Here is a 17,309-nt window from a genome sequence, read left to right as displayed (position 1 = left end):
TCTACAGCTCGAAGTGTCTTGCAAAATTTGGAATCGGAAGTGGATGGAATTAACTGTAAAGGAAAATGGGTTGGAAGATCGAATATAGAAAAATACTATGTGAGAATGGGGATATTGGAACAAGTAGGTGCTTGTTTGGGGTATGGAGTTTAGGATTCGCAAAGGGGATGAGTGGGAATGGTGGATTTTTGGATTTTTCTAGGTGGGATTTAAGGGGCTGGATGGATGAGAAGGGTGGGTTTGTGTTGGCGGCGGGTTTGTTGGGGTTGGGGTTGCTGGTTGCTGTGAGATTGGAAAGGAGAATTGGGGTGAGAATTGAGAGGGGAGAATTGTGCTTTGGTAAAGTGGAAGGTGCAAGGCAATGATTTATGTGTAATGAGGTTTGATGACCATGGATCGGTACTAGTTTTGTTTTATACGGGAGAAGGTTACTATGATTATGGTTGAATGATATATGATCTAATTGACGTGGTTCTAGTGTAAATAATTCGGGGTGTATGTCATGAATGAAAATTGAATTGATTCAAGGTGGCATATTTGAAAAAATATCTCTAGCAAGTCGTTTGAGCCTTCCTTTCTGGAAAATGTGTAGACTAACTAAAACCCTTCCGAGAATCTATTAAAGAGGAAGGAAGTGACATGGCTTTTTATCATACCTACTTTCTACATACTATCCCAACGTCATAATCACCAGCAATACACCTATTACTCCTCAAATCAACATTGTAGATCCAGCAATTCTGGACAATACGATATCATTAAGTAGATTTGCAAATCACCACATTATACATTCTTTTCATCATGACCTTCAATCCGAAGAGAGTCGCTATAGACACGGTGTTTGATCTTGATGATGACTTGAATATGTTATTGCCAACGATTCAAAAGATGGATCTCGATGATCCAAAAGATAAGGTCGTTACTATTAAAATGGCACAGGAATTTGAAGGTTCCCCGAAAGAAACACTGGTATCGTCAGATGCGGAACTTGAGGATTTCCCGACAAGACCACTGGGGTCCCAGGATTCGGAACCTGGGGCTTCTTCGAAAGCAGTACTGATACCGCCAGATACGAGGGACTTCGATTCTGGGACTTCTCTGAATCTGACTCCCCGAATAATCTCAAGACCATCAGGTGCAAGAATCATGGACAACAGACTGACCTTTACGAAAATCGGTATGGAAACAGTTGTATTCTCATCCGTTCTTGTTAAAACATATTAACATTCAAGCAGAGAACAAATCAGAGGTGATGAATGCGCTTGCCATTAAACTTGGGCTTTCTCCCGCTCTCAAGTTTTATGATTTCTGTTCACTTGCCGAACCGGATTCACTCAAGAATATACCTCGTCCAGTCTATGCTCTTCTATTTTCCATACCCTTCACATCTACTTGGGATTCAATCACACGTGCAAAAGAAATGGCAAAAGCACCTTATAAAGGGAGCGGGCCTGAACAACCTGTGATTTGGTTCAAACAAGCCATTGCTGATGCTGATGGCTCTATGGGTCTCTTACATTGCCTTTTAAATGGACCGGCCCATAGATATGTTCTCCCCGATACCATATTATCTAGACTCTATGAGCAATCAATTCCTTTGTGGCCTGACGACCGAGCAATAATGTTATATAATGACCAAAAGTTCGAATATGCTCACCAGACTATTGCTGCTTTGGGCGATAAAGCATCAACAGAAAAATTTGATAAGTCGAGCCGGCATTTTGTGGCTTTTGTGAGGGGGGAAGATGGGTCGTTGTGGGAAATGGATGGAATTAGAGGGGGACCTATTCGGAGGAAGCCAAGGCTGGAAGAGCATGAAGATCTTCTGACCGATGATATATTTAGACTTTGTATGGGAGGATTTGTTGATACTGATAGTGACGAGGATACTATGTGTAGTTGCATTGCCCTTGCTAAAGATCCAACTGAGGCTGTAACTTTGCCTTTGAATTCTCTTAGTCGTGGTCATTTAAGGAATGAAAGAAGCGAAGGTGTACAACCACGTACTTTTTATGATCCAGCTTGGTATGGACCTGATCATTGGACACCATAATGAATTGGTTATGGGGTGGAAGTATTATACGACCAACAGCGATAAATAGTGCTTTGAAACCAGCGTGTAGTATTAGTTTAACCAAAAAATAAAAATAAAATAGTAAGGTTGAAAAGATTTCTCACTAATTTTTGATAGTTCAAGAGAAGTATCCAAATAAGCATCTAACTATGATACCCGTGGACTTCTCTGGAATTGCAACTAACCGTTCTCGGCCTTGCAAGATTAATGTGATCGGATCTTCATGATCAATTCCTAGAATGTAATTAGATCTATTTACTGCGCCGAGAAGGAGAATCACTACCAAGATTTTATGAGGTTAATAAGACTCAGTTCCGCTAAAACAATCAATACAACCCATACCTATCACTAGATATGAACGGGAACGTGAACTAGACTGAATCCGGTACATCGGAAGGATCGATATACTCGGCACGGTAAGGAACTACTTGTGGGGTTATAATATGCTTAAATTTATAAGTAGCAAAGTATCCTTTCATGCCATGAACGCCACGATACCACACACAACCACTACCGAGGTCTTACATCCCCGCGTTTTCTAGGATCTTTCCCCATGGTCAAGAAATACCAAGAAAGAACAAGACAAGTGTAAATAAATCTTTCGGACTTATACTCGGTGGTAATACACGATCAAATGATTGTGAACTACTCGATGAAGATATCAGCCGATGTATAAAAGGGTCCGGTAATTTGGTTCACGAGGGTAAACAACGCATAATTCACAGATCGATACTACGCTGCTGACACTCTTTGAAACGGAATCTTCAACACTCATTTGGCAATTCAATAGGTAATCTGTAATTTCTGCAGGGCTCACTTGGTGTTCGGGTTACTTCTGTCAGATTGTCGAGTGGCTGAGCCTCACATCGTTGTGTTCCAAGTGGTTATAAATCTTCCGTAGCTATACCCCTTAACTAAAAAAAGTATACATGGGAAACGATCAACATCGAACTACATAAACTGTGGCTTGCGATGCTGGCGTAAACGATGAGATATAATAAGTCTTCTTATCACTTTCATTCGTGGGAACAGTGTTCGCATGTTCTGGTCACTCATATGTGTTACTGCCTGCCTTCTGCCTTCCGTCTCTTCTCCAGCATAATATTCATGGATTCGGATGTTGCAAGTCAAATTGGAAAGTGGAATTCAGCCAATGAACACTGAGTCCTTCAGGTCCTGACGTGCCAAGAATTGAGATGATCAAATACCCCGGATTAGAGCATCAAATAGTCCGGACGAGTGGACTGAATGCAACTTCTTGATGTCTGGAAGGAAATACAATGTTCAGAATTGTTCCATCAACTGAGGACTTTCTGTGTAAAAAGAAAGGAATATCTCAGTCGAGGTGGAGTACCCCGAATTATCTGAATCATTCAACTGAAATGAGAAATTGGAAGTTTCTCAATGTCCCACTGAAGTCCGGACTATTGGGACACTACCCCGGATTTTCCTACATGGTTTTGATATCAGAAGATACTCTGATTACGTCGCAATACCTCGCTGTGTTTCTCTTGTAACTCTGATGAACAAGGAAGAATGTTACACTCACAAGACGGAAATGATTTCTAGACTCGGTGGTGCGGTTCATGGCAAGTGATCGAATTAAAAACTCATTCTCGTCTTGGGAAGGTGATAGCTTTTTCTACAGTGAGCATATAAGTGCTCATCTTATCCACTTCGAATTTTCTAATGGCAGATCTTACACTCCTTCTGACTTGATTTCTTGAATTTCCCTTCCTTAAAGCGTAATATTCACTGGCTTTTACAGCCTCTGCGAATGCTTGTGTAATCATCTCCATTCCACACATCTATCCTTAAACAATCAAGATGTCTCCTCGGTCTAGCTTCCTTTATACGAATCTGTTACTATCCTTACCCCTCACGATTACCGCTCTTGCCCCATATATTCAAGGAACCTATCAGCAATATGCAAGTGCTACCTATAACCTCAAGGACACCTACAACTCTGCCAACTTCTTCTCCTCCTTTAGCTTCTTCACAGCAGCAGATCCTACTCATGGATATGTATCATATCAATCCCAATCAGCTGCCTCGGCACAAGGTTTGATCAATACCAATAATGGCCAAGTCTACTTAGGTGTTGATCATAAAACGGTTAACCCTTCAGCTGGTCGTGCATCAGTCAGACTTACGAGTAATAAGGCATATAATCATGGTCTCTTCATTGCTGATATTGCTCATATGCCTGGGTCAATCTGCGGAGTCTGGCCAGCTTGTGAGTGATTCTTTCGAAAGTTTAGGTGAGATTGTTGACTAATACTTGCTTCTAGTTTGGCTCGTCGGCCCTAATTGGCCATATGGAGGGTAAGTCTCTTTGAATATTTCCTTTCTCTCGCTTATCACCGGACTTCTCCACCGCACTTGCAATTCTGACCATAGCCTAGAGAAATCGACGTCATCGAGGGTGTCAACCTCGCCGGCACATACAGCATGACCCTACATACCGGACCCGGCTGCGTAATCAACACAGGTGGATCCCAACCCGGTATCACTTTAAGTGACCCAAATTGCAATTCCAACAGTGGCTACAACGGTTGCAGTGTGCTTACCAACAAAGCAAATTCCTACGGAAACGGCTTCAACTCTGTCGGTGGCGGCGTCTATGCCATGCAATGGGAATCTTCCGGTATCTACGTCTGGTTCTGGCCTCGAGGCAGTGTACCCGCCGACGTCACTGCCGGAAAACCCGTAACGGGTAATTGGGGATTACCCCTCGTCGCATTCAATGGAGGAAGTGGGTGTAATATGGACAGTTTCTTTGCGAATCAGCAAATCGTTTTCGATACGACGTTTTGTGGGGACTGGGCGGGATCGGTTTGGTCTAGTGGGAATTGCGCTGGTCTTGCGAGTACTTGTAACGCGTATGTAGGGGCGAATCCGTCGGTGTTTGCGCCGGCTTATTGGTTGATTAACTCGGTTAAGGTTTATCAACAATAGGGGGTTATGTAGGAGGGGGAGGGGGGTTTAGAAGAGTTGGAGTTAAGTTGGGGATGTGGGATTGAATTCTCTAGGGTGTATGAGTTGCTGGCCGATGATTCATGCTGAGTATTATGACGTGATGAGATTAGATAGGACAGCTAGTGCACTCGTTTTGTGGCTGTCCAGTAGACTTTTATATGAGACGAAGACGAAGACGGGATGGGAGGTGCAGTCGCTACCATGATTGCTGGCGCATTTGAAGATTCATGCTTAAAGTATATAGAGTTTGATTTCTGTGTATATAGTAGGGTATCAGATTCATTTCTAACTCACTTCAAGACGTGCAAGTTATCGCTTCGATGAAAGTCTATTTCACCAGTAGAAAGATGCAATTACATCTCTACCACATGAAGATGTGTGCCAGAAGGACGTATTAGAGCTTTATTATAATTGTTCCAGCTAGCTCCATCATAAATCTCCATCATTTCTTGGATCCAATGTATGACAATCAATAGTCTCCATGAGATGAGATTCGTTCCACTAACTCATATGTAACCCTTTTTCCTCAAAATAGAACAGAGCTGATATGCACTCGAGATTCTCAAAATGATTGTCTTGATGGTTCTAAGCGGATACTCATCTCCGGATTTTACAGCTACAGTTAGTTGGTAATTAAGGGACAGATTTAACTCCATCGCTTCATATTTGAGGTTTTTGGGGAATGGGCTAATGCCACTTAATATTAAATTCCTTCTTGGACTTATTTTATTCTTCGAAATGGGGTTGCACTCTTTGGGCTATATGGATGCGTGGAAAAAATAGCCAGAATGAAACATCATCACACATGCGATCTTTTCTTGAGGCTAATTAAAGTTCACTGATTCAGTCATATATTACTTGCTCTGCATAGGTACTTGTAGATGCTACCGAAAACATTCAATCAACCTAGCCATTTTCGAGCCTTTGTAGACTTTGTCTTCTGAAAATCAGGTAAGAAAACTCTCGTCTAGAATCATCTTTTTGTATGGTCTCCGTCATCTATTTTTGAAGTATCTGCACTTGCAACTTCAAAGCATAATAGTATTTCAACTGGCACCTTGGTATCCTTCAATAAAGCGCATTATTGCTATTATATACAAGTTTGTCTTGAGAATAGCTATGGCATTAATTCTCCTTATGCAATCGACAGTCATATCGATAGACTCTGAGTTGTCGCTTGATAGATAGGTGAGCCTAGTTGGCAGTAATCATACACCGCTAAATCTTAGGAATGTGTAGGACTTGGATTCTGATATCTAACAACTCGCTAAAGATTGACTGAAGCCGATTTTCTTGAAGAGAGGATGATATTCAAAACCCCTGCTTCTAATCTTATCATAATCACTTGAACTCAGCAAGACTCTTTCCATTTCCCCTTCTACTCCCACTTCTTAGGCCACCTCCTTCCAAAACTTTCTTAACAACTCTCCCTAACCTCACAGTACCCTCTTCTAAATCATCCGGCTCCTCCCACGAAAAACAAAGTCTCAATCCCCTAGGCAACTTCACACTCTCATCTCCTTGCACCTCGAAAATGCTTCCTTTAGCTACCACAAGATTTTCATCTTCCAATGCCATCTGCGCTACCAAATCACCATCTATTCCACCTGGCAAATTCAACCAAATGAAATAGCCTCCAAAGACTTTCATTTCACCCGATTTCATGCCCGTATTTTCAACCGTCACACCTAATGGACCCAATTCCCTCTTAATCGCACTCATCATCCTCTCGCATCTCTCCCTATAAGCCGGTTGAAGTACCCCCTCAATATGTTTCATCAAATCTCCCGATCTCAAAACCTGATCAATAATAGTAGCAGTCAATTGACTTGCGCATCCACCACTCCTCGAGCTACCCACTAGACTCAACCCTAACGCGAATTTAGGAGTTGCTTCAGCCCATCCGGTTCGAACACCTGGTCCCGCTATTTTACTAAATGAGCCGTTGCTTACTGCATTTCCGAAACTGGCTGCATCAGGGATAGGTTCGAGTGTACGGTCGATATCGACGAGGCGGGGAAGTAAAGCTTTTTTGAGAGGAGCATGAGAGGAGGAGGATGAAGTGGGCCATTGGAGAAAATCATAGACATCGTCTGTGACGATTAATGCATCGTATTTACGAGCCAATTTAACCAGAGAAGTGCGACATGATAGTGTCATTGTTTTCCCAGACGGATTCGAAAAGGTTGGGACGCAGTAGATAATATTTTTATATATCTTACCCCATGTTCTCGATTTTAAGTCTTTAATAGGCTATTCACGTTGGTTAGCCTCATTCCTTGCCATTCTGCCATACACCAAATTTTACAACTCCAGAACAGCCATTGACATCTTTCAAATCACGTGAAGCACCTAACATACCTCGACACCACTATCCTCCTTGCTCGCCTCCTTCATCATTCTTTCCAATTCCTCCAAATCCACCCCCTCATCACCCTCCCCAACAGCTCTAACTCTCAACCCACTATCATCAAAGATTCTTCCCGCCAAAAAATATCCAGGCGTAACCATCCACACTCTGGTAACTAGTGGATCTGTATATGTCTGTAACATACACGCTAGATTTTGCGATGCTCCTCCTGTAATACATATTCTATCTGCTTCTGGACTTGTCTGTGTGCCTTGATTATCTTCACTCAATGGTGCCCGATTGTTCTTTTCTTCGTCTAATTTAGAGGCAGAGAAAGGATAATACTCAGAGTAAAATTCTCGAAGCCATACCGCAACACTCTCCCGCAAACTTGATGGTCCTGGATCCGGTCCATACAACAATCCCGGATTAGCTAGATCTGGGTTGGTAAGGACTTTATTTGCTGCATTCTGAATATACGAAGTGGGAAGAAGAGAAGTGTGAGGCCATCCTCTCAGTAGATTAATCTGTTTCTTTGGTGGATTAATCAAAGACGTAGAGGCTGAGGGATGATTTTTGGTCATGATGGACGTTGTGTAATGTGGTTGTTGAGGTAGATGTTCGATGTTTGATAGCTGATGGTATGATATAATAATGTGCGCACGGACTCATCCAGCGCCCCTCAACTTTAATCGAACAGAAGTGGGGGGGCAGGGGGGCTGATCAACGATGATAGACGTTAATAGGAAGAGAGACAACACAAAAGGGTACTTGGAAATGGTAATCGGCAATGTATAACAATAAATCATTTCTACGTGTTTGTATTGCCTTTGGATGTCTCAATATTGAAAATATAGTAACAAAGACTCCTTGTTGTCCAGGTATCATTTCACCGCGAAAGAAACTAAGCTGCTAACCTTATGATTCTAGTTGGGTGATTGAATGTACCGCTTTTTTTATTCACATAGACATCACATCATATTCATAGTTTCTCATCAAAAGTTTGTATATGTTTTCATGATTTTAAGTATTTTATTCATCTGAAAATTGTGTCAAGAAGCCATTTCCATTTGGCATTGCTGTCATCCCGAATGTACAGCCAAAGAGCAAAACATATTGCAATGAAGTACTTATGATTGAGTGTTTCTTAGGAATCCTCATGAATAATTCAATGTCCAGATGATCCCTTTTTGTGACCCCTCATATCGTCGTAAATAATGACCTTCATGTCATCCAAACCTATGCCTATGCCTCTCGAAAAACAGTAACAAGCAAGTCATGACTGCGTGCAAATGTACATTGCGATCCATAATGCAACTCGAATTGCTTAATGATCGCTGACGAGACAAAAACCCACTCATGAGGGTTTTGAAGTTACAAGTGTAGATATCTTGAAGAAAAAAAGTGGTGCTGTGTAGAAAGAAAAAGGTTGTTCCTATAAATACACGTTGGAGGTTCAATATCCGTGAAAGAATATTATGAACGTTATCGTGTCTTGAACTATCCTGACACTTAAGTGTGAACTGGTGTGGCAGCATGGCGGCTCCAGCTAGTATTATTCCCGAATCCTCTTCCACCACGGCCACGTCCAGAAGTATTGTTTGTATTTGAAGGTTGGGTTTCACGAGGAGTGGAAGAGCCATTGTTGGTATCTCTTCCACCACGGCTACCTCTTGGATGTGTTGACGAAGTTTGTCTTGATCCGCCGCGTCCACGTCGCGGGTTGCTTCTAGTTCGAGATGCTAGAAGTTGAACCACTTTAGACATTTCCTGACCGGGTAGCAAAATTGTAAGAGAACCGGCATTGTTGCTGATCTCCAGTGGAAATTGCATTGATTCTGCGGAGGTTGTATCAGACATGAGGAACTTTCGAGGAATGTTTCTTGGAGGGAGAGCAAGTTGAAAGGCATTTGGTGGCGTGGTTTGTGGAATCTTAATGACAGGCAGCGAGCCCATCTCTTGTTCTTCAAAACATTCCTCCGCAGCCGGCTTTGTGTCTAGTGATTCTTGTTCGCCAATCAAATTATCGTTGACGGAGCCAGGGAGGGAAACGACGGTAGCAGTAGAAGTATGTGACTCTGACGAATGATCAAATGCGCGTCTGCTGGACGAATCAACGGCAAGAGCATGAGTTCTTGGTGGAGACTTCTTGCCGAACAATTGATCGATTTTTTCCTTCCATTCTCCTGTTTGGGTCGATGAAGGTGCACCTCTACGAATGTCGTAAGAAGTTGTTCCAGCTCGCGCGAGTCCTTGACGGGCTGCCAGACCAGGAATTTGACTGATGGCAGGAACTGCAGGGGCTGCGGCTGCGGCTGCAAAAGATGTTGGACGAGGAGGAGCAAGCGGTGCAACGATGGTCGGAGGTGGCAATCTAACCACAGGTAATGGAGGTGGTAGAGCCACATGTGGGCGTGCAAAGTCGCTATCATAAGCCGGGTGACCAGCCATGGTAGGTGGAGGTGGAGATGGTGATGATGATCGTTCAAAACCATGGCCATTCAACTCTTCAAGGCGAAGATCACGATTGTGGCTTGGGAAGAATTTCGACTCTCGATGTGTACTTGATGCGTTAGTCTCTTGACCCGGCCATGCATTATTATTGTACTGTGTTCGAGACAAATCGGGTCGAGCATTGCCGCGAGAAGCATTCTCGGTCAAAACTGAAGTAGTCGACGATCTTCCATCAACTAAAGCAGTCGAAACCTTCTTCGTCTTACTTCTTGTGCCATCTTCATTTAATGTAACTTGCTTCCAGGTATCCTCGTAGACTGGCTGAGGAAGCTCCTCAACAATTCCAGTTGCTTCTAATTCACGTTTGCGCTCCATTTCCTCCTGGTGTTGTTGATGAAGAATTACATCCTCTTGTGATATCCTATCAGGTACGCCGCCCCAAACATGTCTAGCCATAGCTTTTCGCTGCTCATCTTCGTATGATCTTGCTGGCTGAGGCACTATGTTCGCCGATGGAGGTCCGATTGGAGGTGGTCGGGAATTGTATTGGTTTTGACCACGATTTGCCTGATAAGAACCATTACCGCGGTTTGCGCCTGGTGGTCCAATTGGTCCTGGATGAGCGGATGAATGAGGCATATCTGAGAGTGATTGGCGAGACATCTCAGGAAGCCTATTCAATTCTGGGTTAAAAGTACCGTTTCCGATTGTTTTTTCATTTGTAGGAGGTCCCCAAATCCGCGAAGATGAATTTTGTGGTGGTGGGGGGGCAGCCGACCATGAAGTGAATCTATCAGCGGGGTAATTTGAAGCTGAATTTCTCTGCCATGATTGTGAGTTTCGGTTATCGGGCATGTTTTGTTGCGTAGGCGCCGAAGTACTGGGCTGGAAGACACCATTTGATCGTGAATCCGAGCCAGTAGAGTTTCCTTCAATGTGTCTTGCATCATCATTTTCATTCGTGATTTCCGATTTAGGCACGTGGGCATCATTAGAGGTTTCTATTTCCGTCGATTTAGCCAGAACAGGTGTTTTTGCTTCGCGGGCTTGAATTGAGGTAGGAACGCTTTCTTCTTTGACCGGCTCGTCCTTAACCTTCTTCTTCTCTGGAGGTGGACCCATTGCTTCAAGCTTAATGCGAATGCGCTCCTTTCTCTCAGCCTCCTCTTTGGCTTCGGCCTCTTGTCTCCTCTTGATCGCAAGTTCACGGGTTCGTCTCATGATAATCTTTTGTTCTTCCAAAGCATCATCGTCACGTGAAGCGCCCACTGGTGGGCCCTGTGGCGGACCTTGACCATGCATGTGAATTTCACCTGAACCTGAAGCGAGTTGTCCATAAGTAGAATGAGGAGATGCATGACTAACAGCTGGAGATGCGCGTGATTGCCATGGTTGGCTTTGATTCTGATAACCTCGTTGCTGATGTTGCTGGTTTGGATAATTTTGACCAGACGGTGAGAAATTTCTTGGTGAAGACGGCGCATCACTCACAGCTGCCAATGAGCCTCTGCGTGCGTTTAACATTTCGGGAGGTGGTGGCATATCATGACCGCGGCTCATACGCCTAGCAAAATTTCCACTCCCCCCGCTAACATTAGAAGAAGTGCGACGGCGTCCGTAGTTTCCTTGTTGTGCGCTCGTGTGATGAGTTTGAAAAGCGGCGGATGGCTCTGCGGGCCCATCTTGGTGCGATGGTCGTTGGAGGACTGCAGGACCACGAGATTGTCCATCGGATCTAGAAACCCCACGTCGACCCTCATTAACAGGCTCATACCGACCAGATTGAGAATTATAGAGCTCCCGATTAGCATGTGCGTTGCTTTCTCTCCATGTTCGGCTGAAATCATCGGCCGCAATTTCCTTCGCAGCTGGTTGTGGCATACCAGAAAATCCATGAGGATCGCGTTGATTGAATCTATTTTGCTGAAATTGTTGTGAGGATTGTTGGGGAGCATCAATTGCGACAGGCGCCACTTTTTCAACTGGAGGAAGTTGGGCCCATGGAGATTTAACAGGTGTTGGAGGTCCAGGTGGTTTTGCAACGAGAGTAGGTTTTTCGGGAGCACCTTTGAGCACCAATCCGGCTTTTCCGGACCCAAGTCGAGGAGCAGGGGCAGCTATCGCCTGGGGTGCTGGTGATTTTGATGGCTTGGGTGCGGGTTCGGTTTTTTTGATTTCCTTCACAACTGGCGCAGGCTCCGGTACGGGTTCGGGAGGTGGAGGGGGTGCATCATCCGCGTGCGGTAGAGTAATCTTCGTGCCATCCGTCCATTCAATTGATTCAGGTGCCCAGTCATCATCATCATCGTCGATATCTGCCCAGTTTGCTTGCTTACCAGGGTCATCGGATTGTAATCTAGTCGCTAAATGAATACCATAACGTTGCTTGAGTTCTTCATCCGTAAATCGCTTCGGCTCGGGGGGGGCAGCAGCTGTCTTGTGTTAGAATGTTCCCCCTTTCAACATATTGTGTAACATACGTCTGTTTTTGTTCCACACGGCACTTGCATCCGGAGCGCCACCAGCTTTTCCACCATTTGCGGTAGCTGAAGTTCGTGGAGTTGAATCACGAAGGCCACTTCCTGATTTTGCGACCAATCTAGGTTTTGGTGTAGTTGAGGTTGAAGCCGTCAAAGTCGTTGGCGCAGTATTAGAAACTGTAGGACCTTTGTCTCCAACCTTCGACGGGACTGCAGCCGTGGAAGCTTTCGATGCCAAAAATGTCTTGTTCACTGAAACTGCTTTGAAAGATGGGACTGGCTTTTTAAGGGTCGAGGTTGTTCGAATGTGACTAGCTTTGTCATCACCAATTTTCGAGGTTTCCGCTTTTGTAGCTTCAGTATCCGATCCTCCATTAATACTGACCTCCGCCGAGTTATTGTTGGTGACTTCGAGAGAATCTGAATCTCGTTTGCTTCCATCTTTGTCGGCAGTCGCTCCATCTACAGAGAGAGATTTGTCGGAGGGGACATCTTGACTCTTAGTTTCAGTAGTATTCTAGGCGCATGTCAGCATTTTTTTCGATGAACTGCAAGGGATCATTGAATATATAGACTAACCAGCTCATGATCAGGAGTTGTAGATGACGTCGCGAAGTTCTGAGGAGTAGCTTCAGTTGCCATCATACGTCTTCAAAATGTTTATTTGGTATCGAAGTGACTGCGCATACGTTGACCCGATCGTATTCCGTGAATATACAAGCTTTCTATTCTAGACCTTGAAGATGTAAATATGGTGGGGGGGAATTCGTTTTCGTAAATATGAGGTTAGCTTGCGACAAATTAGGTCAGATATCCTCAATAAAAGCGGTCGCAATATCTTGTATCTTAGGTAACTGGAATCTGGAGAGGTAGAGGAAGGGAGGAGTCAATGGGAGGAAGTATTGATGTTGATTTATCTTCTTGCGGGAAACTTTCATACGATACGGACACTATTATGTATCATGTCGATGTTTAAGGTACGGGCCATTCAAATTGTGATTCTAACCTATTTAGGCAGTAGCGTGATAACGTTAAGCGTTAGCGTTTGAACCTCCTCGAGGCTGAAGTGAATTTTAATATGAACAAAAAGTAAGGTCAGTGTGTGTACCCTTGGTAATGTCATGTTGTGAATCAATCATATATCACTTCTTTATCTTTGCTAATATGACAAAATTCTATACAATTCGAATTTGGATCAATGCAGTAAAGAATATACACTAGCATACATAGGTACCCTCCAATGAATATACTCATCTCATCGTTTTACTATCGAACGAAAGTCAGGTGGTAAGGTTCTCTATATTCACAACTCCAATGCGATTATCTTACGGGTTTGGAGTCACAGCTACATCGGCTGTTCTACCCATGAGATAACCCAAAACATAAAGATAGGACAAACTCGGGGTGACACATGCGACCTCGGGACTGTTACATTGCGAAAAGCAATGAGCCAGTCAATTTTCGTGGTGTAGTGATGAGATTTAAATTGTTTCTGAACTCATTTCCTCCAACGGCACAGTTGCTTCAAAATTTTAGTGTGTCGAAGACAGTTCATAAGGTATGGCTGTGATGGTAAAGGCAATGATGTGAAATGAAGGGCGCAGTTTAGCATACTTCTGGCGGGATCATTGCCTGTTAGATCCTTCAAAACTTTGATGGAGGGGATGCAAACATGTAATGAATCTCAAGAGGCTTCGAAAGAGGTACGTGTGGTAGCCACTGCCTTGCCTATGATGACTGTGCTATGTAAATGTAAATGTTGGCTTGTCAAGTTGGAATGGATTCTTCTACCAGACATGGTGATCATCGCTAGGGTTGCTTAAGGGCACAAGTTGCGTCACACCCAATATAATGACCACAACGCATGAGATCCAACTAACGGCTTGTCTGGTTTTCATCTATTCCTTTCCTTATTTACACCTAAGTAACACAATGCCCGCGTATGTTCTCCATCGACCTTCCTCTCTCCTTGATCATCCATCTAGTGAGCATTGTTCTTGTGGTGACCTGCCCCGTATTGTTAGTTGTCTATTAATTCACAGAAATACAAAGATGTAAAGGCTTACGCAAGTGGAAGTAGTAGTTTTGAGCATAACCAATACCAACCAAAAAGATCAAGGCGTGAATGATAGGTGTGGCTGAAGGGTTCTTTCCGAAGTACTTGGCTTGGTATCTACCCAACAATCCCTTGGCCTTAACCTCTGGTGCTGGTCCGCGGGGAAGTTTCTCGTAGAAGCTAACTACACGTTGCATACGGGCAGCATCTTTGGCAGCTCCGAGTCCCTAACCCACCGTTAGACATGATATTGGTGCGGCTTGTGTTTCGGAGGTTGTGGTAGACGATGGAAAGCCCGAAAAATAGGGAAACAAAGACGTTGGCGGAGAGATATGACTTACAGATGGAGAAGCAACCTAGTCTCGAGTTAGTTCGGTTCATGAGTGAGAAGTATGGAGGGGTATAGAGGATATACCTTGGGAGGGATGAGGGTGGAAAGAGCTCTGCGTGTAACGAAACTCATCTTGAAGACTACCACAAAAAATCAGCCCAATTGATCTTCGCGCAACAAGAGATGTCATTAATTATATGCTCAACAATAACACATACCTTTTCTGACGTCGTGATGAAATCTAGGAACGGTGAAATGATATTGTCTTCAACCTTCCCTCAAATCTCGTTCCGAAAGCCTCCACTAGTCTAGTGTGCTTATGTAAGCACAACCCGGAGCCTCAAGGAACCTCGAAATCAAACATCCTATGATCTTCCCCTCAATTGCGACTTACTATACACAATATGTCACTCCTTCGTCCTTCAATCGCAGGGCGATTACTGCGCGCAACAGCTCCTACTGGAATGCGCTCTATACCAAATGGGGTGAGATGCGAATCTGGCGTTCCTATCACACCTACGAACATGCCAAACCCTAAACGTAAAGAAGGAGAATCATCGTTGATCAACCACCCACAATCAAAGGATACACTGGTTAAGCATAACCAACCAGATTACGGAGTGGAGGTTGACCAAGCTGCTTCGTGAGTTTTCCAAGGGGAATGCAACAGGAAATTGTATTGGAAAGAAGGACAGTTACTGATGGGAAAGTGGCAGATTGTTCACACCAATCCCAAAGCGTGTTATGAATGGTAGTGAAGAGGGAGAAGTTCTGCCAGCTGCAGTTTTATCTGGTGCTCCTATCGAGTTGCAAGCTCGAACAGTCCGGTATGTTCGCCATCAGCATCAAGCCTAACATAACGATCACACCAATGTCTAAACTCCCGAGTAAATAACTGATACAAACCTATCTAGCATCTATCGACCAGCTAAAACCGCCACACAATCTGGCGATTGGCATGGTCATCACTGGCGCATGGACTGGGATATTTTGTCCAAGGGCCACCGTTGGGAAAATCCTCTCATGGGTTGGCAATCATCGGCCGATTTCATGCAAGGCACACATGTAAACTTCAAAACCAAAGAGGATGCGATTAGGTTTGCAGAGAAGCAGGGTTATGAGTATTTCGTTCAAGAGCCAAATGTCAGGAAGGTTGCGCCAAAGGCATATGCAAACAACTTCTTATGGAGTGATAAGAAGTTGAAGCATATCCGGACAAAGTAGAGCATTTATGGCGAGAATAAACGATAAAATTTGGGCCTGGGGGAAGGAAGACTGTACATATCCGGATGAGCGAGGCAGACATATTTAGCTGCTTGAATCGAAGATGCATTTAAGATTGATTCCTTATTTGTTCAGCGAAAGTGGCGAAAAACATTGGGATTCTCCTACGCATTGTCGAACTAACTACGACGAGGACCATCAGACTAGCTAAGGCGTATAATTTGACGCAAGTACTTGTTCAGTTCTACTGTTTCTGGAACTTGATGTCCTTGATGTCGCGCGTTATCCCGCAGTTCTCTGCCCCCGACACCATTCGTCGCCATGTTGTATTTTTTCATAACTTCTTCTCTACTCATCATAACATTCTTCCTTTCCTCTACTACTAGGAAGTGATCAAGAGTGAAGTGAGTCAAGAAGACCTTTTCACATGATCAACATGGTTCTTCTTAGTTCCCACTTTCTAGAAAATACTCACTTGCCGCTACCACAGCCAGACTAACAGAAGGCTTAAAGAAAGTTCAACTACTTAATGACAATAAGTTTTGTTGCATATCGCATAATTCAAGGTAGGCCCCCCTTCAACCACCTACTTCAGACTTGCACAATTCACTGCAAAGCTCCAAATGATATACTAGTTAATGGAAGAAGCAAAAAAAAATTATATTGCAGAACTTACAAGTACATAATACTATATACATTTAAGATAGATTTTAAAGCGCCAAATAGATGATTTACCCTTCTTCAACTTGGAAATAGAGTTTCCACAAGCGATGACAATGTCTGTCTCGTTGCATATCGCACTTGAAATGAGCCTGATTTTCGAATCCACATAGAAATCTCTATAAACCTTCAATTCTCTTGAAAATCACATATATGGCATGGGGAGAAGCAAAATTACACCATCCTGTATCAATCAAACCGCCAAATTGAGAATGGTCTTCACAATTCATGTTCAAAGTGAAACATTGCAACTTAGTAGATATGAAATAAAGTTTTCATTCCAAAAGTTAAAAGAACGCCAGCTACATTAGAATAGTTTTGTTGCACGTCGCATCTTAAAAGGCGACCGTCTTTTCAAATTCATATATCGTCACTCAAAAGCAATCTGCAAGTCAAGAGACTCCCCTAGATTGACATGCCAAAAGCAAAATTAAGAACCTACTCCAATATTATCCCGAACAGATGAGTGAAAAAGTAGATATTCGCCCTTAAAGATAAATCTCTCAATATCAGGTCATCAAATCAAGCCAAAAAGCGAAGAACTTTAATGAGCGCTAGTGATATCAGAAAGTGGTTTGTTGCACATCGCATATTTTCATAAATACCATTTTCAATAATGCACATCATATTTCCCATGGTTA

The 17,309-nt window shown here is 43.5% G+C and overlaps 6 protein-coding genes across 6 annotated transcripts; 3 read left to right on the top strand and 3 right to left on the bottom strand.

Moving 5' to 3' along the window:
- Window positions 1–801: 801 nt before the first annotated feature.
- EAF01_006211 (uncharacterized protein) lies at window positions 802–2,053 on the top strand (the record flags this gene model as incomplete). Its single annotated transcript, XM_038914465.1, has 2 exons — window positions 802–1,177; window positions 1,236–2,053. The coding sequence occupies 2 exons, from the start codon at window positions 802–804 to the stop codon at window positions 2,051–2,053; spliced, it is 1,194 nt and encodes a 397-aa protein (XP_038769420.1).
- A 1,848-nt stretch (window positions 2,054–3,901) lies between these two features.
- EAF01_006210 (uncharacterized protein) lies at window positions 3,902–5,032 on the top strand (the record flags this gene model as incomplete). Its single annotated transcript, XM_038914464.1, has 3 exons — window positions 3,902–4,310; window positions 4,366–4,399; window positions 4,480–5,032. 3 exons carry the CDS (start codon window positions 3,902–3,904, stop codon window positions 5,030–5,032), a joined length of 996 nt encoding a protein of 331 aa, XP_038769419.1.
- A 1,362-nt stretch (window positions 5,033–6,394) lies between these two features.
- On the bottom strand, window positions 6,395–7,987 carry EAF01_006209 (uncharacterized protein; the record flags this gene model as incomplete). Its single annotated transcript, XM_038914463.1, has 2 exons — window positions 6,395–7,306; window positions 7,415–7,987. 2 exons carry the CDS (start codon window positions 7,985–7,987, stop codon window positions 6,395–6,397), a joined length of 1,485 nt encoding a protein of 494 aa, XP_038769418.1.
- Window positions 7,988–8,915: 928 nt separating this feature from the next.
- EAF01_006208 (uncharacterized protein) lies at window positions 8,916–12,979 on the bottom strand (the record flags this gene model as incomplete). The annotated part of the gene is made up of 3 exons (XM_038914462.1): window positions 8,916–12,289; window positions 12,338–12,854; window positions 12,917–12,979. The coding sequence occupies 3 exons, from the start codon at window positions 12,977–12,979 to the stop codon at window positions 8,916–8,918; spliced, it is 3,954 nt and encodes a 1,317-aa protein (XP_038769417.1).
- A 1,339-nt stretch (window positions 12,980–14,318) lies between these two features.
- Window positions 14,319–14,856, bottom strand: EAF01_006207 (uncharacterized protein; the record flags this gene model as incomplete). Its single annotated transcript, XM_038914461.1, has 4 exons — window positions 14,319–14,344; window positions 14,404–14,620; window positions 14,735–14,749; window positions 14,809–14,856. 4 exons carry the CDS (start codon window positions 14,854–14,856, stop codon window positions 14,319–14,321), a joined length of 306 nt encoding a protein of 101 aa, XP_038769416.1.
- Window positions 14,857–15,128: 272 nt separating this feature from the next.
- Window positions 15,129–15,948, top strand: EAF01_006206 (uncharacterized protein; the record flags this gene model as incomplete). Its single annotated transcript, XM_038914460.1, has 3 exons — window positions 15,129–15,367; window positions 15,441–15,551; window positions 15,639–15,948. 3 exons carry the CDS (start codon window positions 15,129–15,131, stop codon window positions 15,946–15,948), a joined length of 660 nt encoding a protein of 219 aa, XP_038769415.1.
- Between the last annotated feature and the right edge of the window lie 1,361 nt (window positions 15,949–17,309).

This window comes from Botrytis porri (genome assembly GCF_014898465.1).
Source record: "Botrytis porri strain MUCL 3234 chromosome Unknown BPOR_008, whole genome shotgun sequence".
NCBI classification, from domain to species: domain Eukaryota; kingdom Fungi; phylum Ascomycota; class Leotiomycetes; order Helotiales; family Sclerotiniaceae; genus Botrytis; species Botrytis porri.
Note: the sequence above shows the minus strand (reverse complement) of the source record. Positions and strands in the feature narration are given on the sequence as shown.